The sequence below is a fragment of the Crocuta crocuta genome, unplaced genomic scaffold (genome assembly GCF_008692635.1).
Source record: "Crocuta crocuta isolate KB4526 unplaced genomic scaffold, BGI_CrCroc_1.0 scaffold696, whole genome shotgun sequence".
Lineage (NCBI taxonomy): Eukaryota > Metazoa > Chordata > Mammalia > Carnivora > Hyaenidae > Crocuta > Crocuta crocuta.
Genome location: NW_027529467.1, coordinates 377,207 through 388,047, shown reverse-complemented (window position 1 = coordinate 388,047; position 10,841 = coordinate 377,207). Strand labels below are relative to the sequence as shown.

General features: G+C 33.8%; 1 protein-coding gene and 1 non-coding gene across 2 annotated transcripts in view; one reads left to right on the top strand and one right to left on the bottom strand.

Moving 5' to 3' along the window:
• CFAP47 (cilia and flagella associated protein 47) overlaps positions 1-10,841 on the bottom strand; it is a 492,482-nt gene that overhangs the window by 391,792 nt on the left and 89,849 nt on the right. Inside the window, 1 exon segment of the mRNA XM_077760783.1 lies at positions 5,475-5,616. Coding sequence (XP_077616909.1) covers positions 5,475-5,616 — 142 coding nt within the window.
• On the top strand, positions 9,207-9,313 carry LOC144228882 (U6 spliceosomal RNA). The gene has a single exon (XR_013334302.1). It is a non-coding gene; the product is annotated as a U6 spliceosomal RNA (small nuclear RNA).

The window sequence follows — 10,841 nt, the reverse complement described above, 5'->3', positions numbered from 1 at the left end:
ATATAAGAAAGCAATTGTTTTTGTATATTAAACTTGTAACCTGCAACTTTGCTACATTAAGTTATTAGTTCTAGAAGTGTCTTTCTTAATCGATTCTTTTAGATTTTTTTAAATGTTTATTTTTGAGAGAAAGAGACAGAGCACGAGCAAGGGAGGGACAGAGAGGGAGGGAGATACAGAATCTGAAGCAGGCTCCAGGCTCTGAGCTGTCAGCACTGAGCCCGATATGGGGCTTGAACTCACAGACTGTGAGATCATGACCTGAGTTGAAGCTGGACACTTAACCGACTGAGCCACCCAGGTGCCCCTTTTCTTTTATATTTTCTACATAAACACTTATGTTTTCAATAAACAAAGAATTTAGTTCTTCCTTTCTAACCTGTGTATCTTTTGATTCTTTTCCATGTTCTATTGCATTAGCTAGGACTTCTAGTACAATGTTGAAAGAATGAGAAAGGACATCCTCACCTGGTTTCTAATCTGAGAAAGCTTTGCATTTCTCATCATTAAAAATGATGATAGCTTTAGGGTGTTTGTAGATATTTTTTTATCAAGTTGAGAAAGTTCTGCCCTAGTCCTAATTCATTAAGCTGTTTGCATGAAAGGGTAGTAGATTTTATTTAATGCTTTTTTTTCCCCCCTGCATCTACTGATATGATCATGTGATATTTTCTTTACTGTGCTGACATGACGGAATGCATTGACTAATTTCTGAATGAGAGTCAATTTTGCATAGATGAGATAAATCTCACTTGGTCATGGTGCATAATTCTTTTCATACATTGTAGATTTGATTTGCTAATATTTTATTAAGGATTTTTGTATCTATGCTAATGAGAGATATTAGTCTCTTGTTTTCTATTGTTGTAATGTGTGTGTCTCATTTGGCAGTAGGGCAAAAATAACCTCAAAATGAGTTTAAAAAAGTATTCTTTCTGTTTCTATCCTCTGAAAGAGATTTAGAGAATTAATTATAGAGAACTGGTATGATTTCATCTCTAAATGTTTGTTAGAATCCACCAATGAACCCATCTGGGCCTGCTGCTTTCTGTTTTTGAAGGCTATTAACTATTGATTCAATTTCTTTAATAGCGTGAGGCCTATCCAGATTGTCTATTTCTTCTTGTGTGAGTATTGGCAGGTTGTGTCTTTCAAGGAACTACTCCATTTCATCTGGTTATCAAATTTACATGCAAACTGTTGTTGATATATTATCCTTATTATCCTTTTACTTTGAAGAAACATTTTCTGGAAAAATTGAACTTCTCAAGATTAAAGACTTACGGACTAACACTTTGANACTGTGAAACTGAATAATTTTCATGAGAGAATAGCAAAATATTAATATGCATTTAAGAAGCTCTTCAACATGAAGGAGAAACAGTTCAGCAAAAATTGAGACAATGCATAGTCAAAAGAAGAAAATTTCAAAGAAATCATAATACGAGTAGAGATAAAAGGTGTTTTTATTTTTCAAAAGTCTGTAAGTAAAGAAATAATCAGAAAAAAGTTAACACTTGTTAGTTTAAAATTGCCAAAATAATTTCTTAAGACATAATAAAGTCAGAAAAATACCCTGGAAGTACAACAAAAAGATAAGGAAAAGGATAATAGGAGAGAATACTTAATTTAATTAAAATATTTATAACAAAATCCAAGAAGTACAAAATAAAACGAAAGAAGTCTCAATGAAAGAAATACAGAAAATGGGGGGAAGGAACTTTTCAAGGAAATAATTTATGAAAACGTTATAGAACTGGAAGACATGAATTTCCAGATTGAAAAGGTACACAAGAACTTAAGACAAAGGGTTCACAGTAAAGTCATCAGTGTGAAATAACGGAATACCAGGGATTGAAAAGCAGATTCTTATAAGCTTCTAATGGGAACATTAGGTTCTATGTACTGGCTGGGGAAGAAGAATGTCATCAGACTTCTAAATGCAGAAGTGGAAATTAAAAGGTAATGGTAATACCTTCCAATTTTTGAGGGAAAATTATTTTCAATCTAGAATTTCATACTAAACCAAATTATCATTCAAGTGCGAGAGGAAAAACAAGAACATTTTCAGACATGGAAATTCTCAAAAATTAGCTCCCTTACCCTCTTTCTTTAGAACCTCCTGGAAGATATAATCTACCTCAACCGTGAAGTAACCCAAGAATCAGGAAGGCAATGGATTGAAAAAACAGGAGAGTCAAGACAGAAAAAAGAAAATCATCACAACTACAGTGAAAGGAAGTGTTACACAAGAGTTCTATCACAAGCAAAGAAAGCACGCAGTCCATGTGGGAGCAGGAGGCTGTTGTGCTCCAGTAGGGTTGCTTTCAGAGAATGAGCAGCTATGACACATTATCTGACAGGGTAGACTACTAAGCGGAACAGTGTCCAGACAAGCATAATACAGAGCTTGGTGGCATGGGAGGATTTCGTCAAATATTTAAGGACAACTGAGCAATTAATAACTCCAGGGATAAACAAAAAGCTGAAAGAATGTAAATAACTATGCAGATACACTACTTGGCTTAACAATGAACGATATACTGTCATTAACAATTAAATCTCTGACAAAAATTTTCATTGTAATTTAAACTATAATTACATTGCAAAATGTTTAAGAAGAATTAGAGTTTCAAGTGAATGAAAATGCTTGTCATTAAATAAGTGTTTTCATTAGATAATTAATGAAAAAAGTCACTGCATCTGGGGTCCAGGATAAGCCTTGAGAAAGAGATGATGGATTACAATTCTGGGTTAGCACTATTTTAATTTTAAAAGGAATGTATATAATTTGGGAATAAAGAAGACAACTGCAAGCTTATGAGTCCCCTACTAAGGCATCATCCTTCTATTAAGGGGACAGCTAGAGAATAATGGACTTGACCAAGCCTCCTTGCAAACAGAATTGACCCAGGATGCTTGGGTGGCTCAAGTGGGTTAAGCACCTGACTTGTGATCATGATCTCACAGTTTATGAGATCAAGCCCCACGTCAGGCACTGTGCTGAGAACGTGGAGCCTGCTTGGGATTCTCCATCTCCCTCTCTCTCTCTGCCCCTCTCCTGCTCTCACATATGCACATGCACTCTCTATCAAAATAAACATCTTTAAAAATTGAAGTTGACTTGTGGACTATTTCAAAGAAAACTTTTGACATACATTATCTGTCCAAATGGCCAATCAAACATATCTGCAATTTATGGATTTATGAGGCAAATGAGAATACCTCCGACATTTCCCATCATAATTATTAATATCATAAAAATGGGAATCCCCAAACAAAAAATGGCTTCCTGGGAGACAAAGGTTTCTATAAATGACATTCAAAAGTTAATTCAAAAGCAAAAGGCATCTTAGGGAGGGAGAAAAGGACAATTTGGAAGCCGTGTCTAATAGATGCCAACTTCTACAGAAAGAAATGTTACATCTCTGTCTGATTATACTTGTATCATTTGAATCATCTGTCAGCTTTGGTGTTGATAAGTTATATGATATAATCAAGTTTGCTTTGAAATTCCAATCCTCTCTGGAAATACAGCAACATGTTTTTTAAAACAAATTAAGCAAGTACTGGGCAGCCAGAATGGCTCAGTCAGTTAAGCACTGACTCTTGGTTTCAGCTGAGGTCATGATGTCATGGTTTGTGAGTTCAAGGCCCGTGCTGGGCTCCACACTAATAGCGCGGAGCTTTCTTGAGATTCTCTCTATTCCTCTCTTTCTTTCCCTCCCTGACTCTCTCTGAAAATAAATAAATAAACTTAAAAATAAACAAATTAGCCAAGTATAGAAATTGTTTTTGTTTTTTTAGAAAATGTCGAAAAAATTTTAAACCATTAAAAGTAGGGGGGGAAAATCCAGAATTACACACATATAGCAATTCTGTAGATACGGAAGATGATCTAATCTTTAAAAGAATGTTAGACATCACAGAGGGAATGATAGCTAAATTTCACTATAAAATTATTTTAAAAGATTTACTGAAAAACAAAACTAAAGGCAAACAATGAATCTTACAAAAATTCACCATAAAAATGGAAAAAATTAATATAAATAAGGAAATCAGTGACATCTCTCAGACAAATACATCACCACACTGATAAAGGCAAAGTTCACGAACAGATATATTTATATCTGTTATTATATATACGAAATATATAGTTAATAGCAAAGACAGAAAATTTTAATCCTCAGGAGTAATCAAAGAAATTGAAATGAAAACTGAAATGACGTACTGTTAATAACAAAGAAAAAGACCCAATTTCTTTAATTTAATGCTGGTTAGAATTTACAGTGAAGGAGGGTTAAAACAACNAATGTAGCCAATTCAGAGAATCTCACTTTTAAAAAAAATCTAAACAGGAAAAAAGTATTATACATAAAAATATTCACTACTACAGTATTTATATGAATAAGAAAATTTTAAAAAACAACCTAATTATAGATTATGTTTATATAATCTATAAGAGACATTTACAGAATGAAATATTCTACAATAGTTACCAGTGTTAATTTATACAATTAATGAGTGTATAACATCTAAGTAAAGGTTTCTTTTTTTTAAATTTGTTTAATTTTTATTTTTGAGAGCAAGAGAAACATAACACGAGCAGGGGAGGGGCAGAGAGAGAGGGAGACACAGAATCTGAAGCTGACTCCAGGCTCCAAGCTGTCAGCACAGAGCCCAACACAACACTGGAACTCACAGACCATGAGATCATGACCTGAGTGCAAGTCACACACTCAACGACTGAGCCACCCAGGCTCCCCTAAATGAAAGTTTCTAATAAGAATAAAGAGATTTCCACCTCCTGAAGGGCCAGGCCCCGGACAGGGTATGACCCCTCTTTAATATAGTAGTGCTCACAGGAGCAGGGAGCATTAACAATTTTTAAAACATATAAGGGACAGAAAACTAGCCAAATGATGAAACAGAAGAATTCTCCTCAAAAGAAATTCCAGGAAGAAATGACAGCTAAAGAATTGCTCAAAACAGATATAAACAATATTAGTGAAAAAGAATTTAGAATGATAGTCACAAGATTAATTGCTGGGCTTGAAAAAAGCATAGAAGACATCAGATAATCTATCGCTGCAGAGATCAAAGAAATGAAAAACAGTCACGATGAATTAAAAAATGCTGTAAATGAGGTGCAAAGAATGAAGAGATTNCAATTATGTCAAAAAAAATAATAAGAGCATATAATAAGAGTAAAATGCCAAGATATTAATAACAGTATGCTTTAAATATTTGCATACCAGATGACATTTCTGTGTTTCTAACATTTTACAATTATCCATAAAGATGATACACTAATTTTTATTTGTCAAGTAGGTAAATTTTATTTTTCATGAAAATAATTTACCTAATTTGGAAGATAAAATTAGACAATGATTTTTTCCTGAAAAAGATCTCTTTTTCAGTGGCTCAAGTGTCAATATTTGGTATATGCACAACAACTGTTTCACATTACATACCAGTAGCTTGAACATAGCATGGTCGAATAAGTGGTGTTGTCTTCGGAATCATAGGAGATTTTGACAAACAGCCTTTAGTGTAAAGTTCTGAAGCCTCAAAGGAATTAATTTGAACTTGAATGCAAAAGTCATACGTTGCCACCTAACAGACAAAAAATACATTACACGTGTGATGATTTTTGCTGTAAGAATTCTGTGATACAATTTTTATTGTATATATTTAAAGTACACAACTCAGTGATTTGATATACATATAATGAAGTAACACCACAATCAAGCTAATTAGCATAGCCATCATCTCACACTGTTTTCCTTTCTCACCTCCCCCTCCTCATTGTGAGAACACTTATTAAGGCCCCTCTTAGTAAATTTCATTATGAAGTACAATTGTTACCAGAACCACCATATGACTCCGCAATCTCACTTCTGAGTATTTATCCAAAAGAACTGAAATCAGGATCTCGAGGAGATACCTGCACTCCTATGTTCACTGCAGCGTTATTCACAACAGTCAAGGCATGGAAATAATCTAAATATCCATCAAAGGACGAGTGGATAAAGAAAATGTGGTGTATACATATACTGAGATGATTTTCAGCTTTGAAAATACAAGGAAATCCTGCCATTTGCAATAATATGGATGAACCTGAAGGACATTATGCCAAGTGATATAAACCAAGCACAGAAAGACAAATAATACATGATTTTACTTATATGTGGAATCAAAAACAGTCAAACTCACAGAAACCGAAAATAGAATGCTGTATACTAGGGGCTATTGAGAGGAAAAAAGATATGGGGAGATGTTGGTCTAAAGGAACAAAGTTTCAGTTCTGCAAGATGAATAAGTTCTGGAGCTACAATGAGATTCTACAGATTTCGTAAAACAGCAGTAAAAAAACAGACTCCTTTTTTTTAGGTTGCAAACATTTTAGTTTTTATTGTTTCAATTTTTTATTTAAATTCTTCTTAGTTAATATACAGTGTAATACTGGTTTCAGTAGAATTTAGTGATTCATCACTTAACATGTAACACCCAATGCTCATCATAACAAGTTCCCTCCTTAATACCCACCTCCCCTCCAGCAATCCTCAGTTTGTTCTCAATAGTTGAGAGCCTCCTACGGTTTGTTCCCTCTCTTGTTTTTTTCTTCCTTCCCTATGTTCATCTATTTTGATTCTTAAATTCCACATGTAAGTGAAATCATATGGCATTTGTCTTTCTCTGCCTGACTTATTTTGCTTAGCATAATACATTTTAGCCGTACCCATGTCATTGCAAATGGCAAGATTCCATTAATTTTGAGTGGCTAATATTCCAGTGTGTGTGTGTGTGTGTGTGTGTGTGTGTATGTATGTGTACATCTTTATCCATTCATCAGTTGATGGACACGGATATTTGGGCTCTCTCTCTAGTTTGGCTATTGTTGATAATGCTGCTGTAAACAATGGACTGCAAGTACCCTTTCAAATCTGTATTTTTGTATGCTTTGGGTAAATACCTAAGAGTGCAATTGCTGAAATGTAGAATAGTTCTATTTTTAGTTTTTGCAGAACCTCCATGCTGTTCTCCAGAGTAGCTGTACTAGTTTGCATTTCCACTAACAGTGCATGAGAGTTTCTCTTTCTCCACATCCTTGCAAACACCTGTTGTTTCTTGTGTTGTTAATTTTAGCCATTCTGACAGGCATGAGGTAGTATCTCATCATGATTTTGATTGTATTTCCCTGATGATGATGAGTGATGTTGAGCATAAAAAGGACACTTTCATAAAGAAAATTATCATGTGATGTTGTAACTACATTTTTTTCAAAGTAAGACTTGGTTTATTTTTCATAAGCCCAAAAATAAATCTTGAAAATAAACATAAGTTTTAAAATAGTTCCTACTAATTCAAAATGGACCAAAGACTTAAACATAAAACCGAAAACTATAAACCATGTAGGAGAAAAACCTTTCTAATCCTTGGTTAGGCAAAGATACCTTAAATATAATACCAAAAGATAATCTACAACAATATATAATTAAATGTACTTTATCAAAACTAAAACATCCTTTGTGTTAAAGATAATGCTTAAAAAATAAAATTAGAAGCCAAAAACACAGGGGCGCCTGGGGGGCTCAGTCAGTTAAGCGTCCGACTTTGGCTCAGGTCATGATCTCACAGTTCGTGGGTTTGAGCCCCGCATCGGGCTCTGTGCTGACAGCTAGCTCAGAGCCTGGAGCCTGTTTCAGATTCCGTATTTCCCTCTCTCTCTGACCCTCCCCTGCTCACGCTATTTCTCTCAGAAATTTAAAAAACATCAAAAACAATTTTTTTAAGCCAAAAACACATTTTGGACAAAAAAAATCCTACTTATATTCAAAATATATAAAAGAACACACAAAGATCAATAAGAGGCAAACTTCCTAATGAAAACTAAGTAAAAGGTGTGAAAAGGCAACTGAGAAAAAAAAATACACATATGACACATTGCCACAAGAAAGGACATTTAACACAGTAGGGAAATGCACATTGATTCACAAGAGAGAACACCTACCACAATGGCTTAAACAAATGACAGTGCCAAATGCTGATAAGGATGTGAGCACCTAAAATACTAAACATTGTTGATAGGAATGCACAATTTCATAGTCTTTGGAAAACAGTTTTCCACTTTCTTAGAAAATTAATATGCACTTAAAGCCCACAATTCCTAATCCTAGGTGTTTACCAAAGAGAAATGAACACCTGAATGTAAATTGTATAGTGGCTTTATTATTACTAAACCCTGAAAACAAACCAAATTCTCTCCAAATCATGAATAGACAATAAAACTTAGGTAAATCCACACAAAAGAATACTTTTCCACAATGAAATGTAATGTATTAGTGTTACACATAATAATATGGATGAATATCAAATGCATTATTCAGTAAGAGAAGGCAGACTGAAAAGGCAATATATCCTATGATTTCATTTAATATGATATATAAGTGGAAAAGGCAAAATTATACAAACCAAATGAGATCATTTTTTGTCATGAACTGGAGCTGGGGGAAAGGCTGACTGCAAGTAAGTAAAAGAAAAATTTACAGGAGGTTATACAAGTGTTTTCTATATTGATTTTTGTATTTGCTATTCCTGTGTACAATTTGTCAATATTTATATAACAGAAAGAATTGTAGTGCATCATAATTTTTAAAACAAATGAAATGAGAAGAAGCTAAGGCTAATTCCTTAGCTCTGGTTTTAATACATCTGGCTTCAAAATCTAAAAGAGACTAATAATATAAGCAGCTAGTAAGTCTCAGAAGAAGAACGAACGCTTAAAAGGTTCATAACATCTTGGCAACTATATATAGCGAGTCTCTCATTTTAAAATGAAGAGTCTGTGGTCTAGCCTTGACAGAAATATAACTTTGCATCAAAGAGAAAAAAAAAGAATTCATCTTGATGTTTAGGGCTCACAACAGAAAGAAAGGAGAGGATCATGTGAGCCAAATAATGTAAAGCCAACTCCAAATGCCCATCCCTCCACAAAACATTGAAAGACAAGTAAAAGGTGAGAGCACCACCTTTGTTAGAACTTTGGAAAATAGTCAAAGGTTGTAACATGCTGACAGATTTAGTTTGCTAGTATTTTCTTAAGGGTTGTATCAGCATATTACAAGCATTAATATACCGTAACAAAGTGGGGTTTACCCCAAGAATGCAAAGGTAGTTCAACACACAAAACTCCATCAATGAACGTGTTTACTCCAGCAGCACATATACTGGAGTTGGAATGGTACAGAAAGGATTAGTGTGGCCCCTGTGAAAGGAGGAAACAGAACTTCATAAAATTATACACATACATACACACACATACATTGCACACTAAATACATGAAGAAAAAATGGTGATGCCAATTAATACAGAAAAAAAAGCATGTGATAAAATCATACACCCTTTCATGATACAAGCACTTAGAACACCAGAAAGAGAACTTCATCAAAACATTAAGAGGCACTTAAGAAAAACCCAGAGCTAATATCATATTTTAAGGTCAAATACTGAACGCCTTCACCTTGAGATCAGGAACAACATAAGGATATCTTCTTTTACCAATGTCACTGAATACTGTGCTGGAATTTCTAGCCAGAGCGATTAGGACAAACAAAAGAGAGGGTGGGATTTGGTTGCATTTGGATTGCAAAGGGAGGATTAAAATTATATGTAATTATAGATGAAATGATCACGTATAGAGAAAATCACAAAGAATGCACAAAGAAAGTGCTAGATCTAATAAATGAATTCAGGAAAACTGCAATTTACAAGGTCAACAAACAAAAATCAAGTGTTTCTACACACTAGCAATGAACTCTGAAAGGTAAGTGAACATTTTCATTTAAAATAAGATCAAAAGAATAAAATTCCTAGAAATAAATTTTTTCAAGTTGTGACAAACTTGTACAATAAAAACTACAATACATCATTGAAAGAAATTAAAGAAGTTCTAGACAAATGAAAAGACATCCAATGTTCACTGATTGGAAGACTTAATTTTGTTCATTTATCAGTACTACACAAAGCAATCTGCAATTCATGGCAATCCCTATCAGAATTCCAATGGCCATTTTTGCAAAAATGGATAGGCAATCATTAATTCATAAGTAATAGTAAGGCACCAAATAGCAAAAACAATCTGGAAAAATAACAAAGGTGAAGAACACATACTTCTCAATTTCAAAACTGACTATTAACCTACAGTAATCAAAACAGTGTCATACTGGCATAAGAATAAACGTGTAGACANTGAATGTTACTATATGTAAATTTTTTAATTTAAAAATAAATTTTACAAAGGCAAGTTTCTCACATATGGTCAAATGATTTTGGACAAGGGTACCAAGACCTTTCAATGGAGAAAGAATTTAAATCCTTATCTTTTACCACACACAAAAACTAACTCAAAATGGATTAAAAACCTAAACATAAAACCTAAAACTATAAACTTGAAAAAGAAAACCTAAGGGAAATCTTTGTAACAAAGCCTAGGCAACAGAAACAAAAAGAGGCAAATGGGACAACATCAAACACAAACATATGTGTTGATCAAAGGAAATAATCAACAGAGTGAAAAGGCAACCTATGAAATGGGAGAAAATGTTTGGAAAACATACATTTGATAAGGGTTTAATAACCAGAATACATAAAGAAATACAGCTTAACAAACGATCATAACTGACTTGAAAAAAGAGCAAAGGACTTGAGCAGGTATTTCCCCCCAAAATGATATACAAATGGCCAACAAGCATATGAAAACATACTCAACGTCACTAATCATCGGAGGCACGCAAATCAAAACTGCAATAAGATACCATCTCATACCCACTATCATGCCT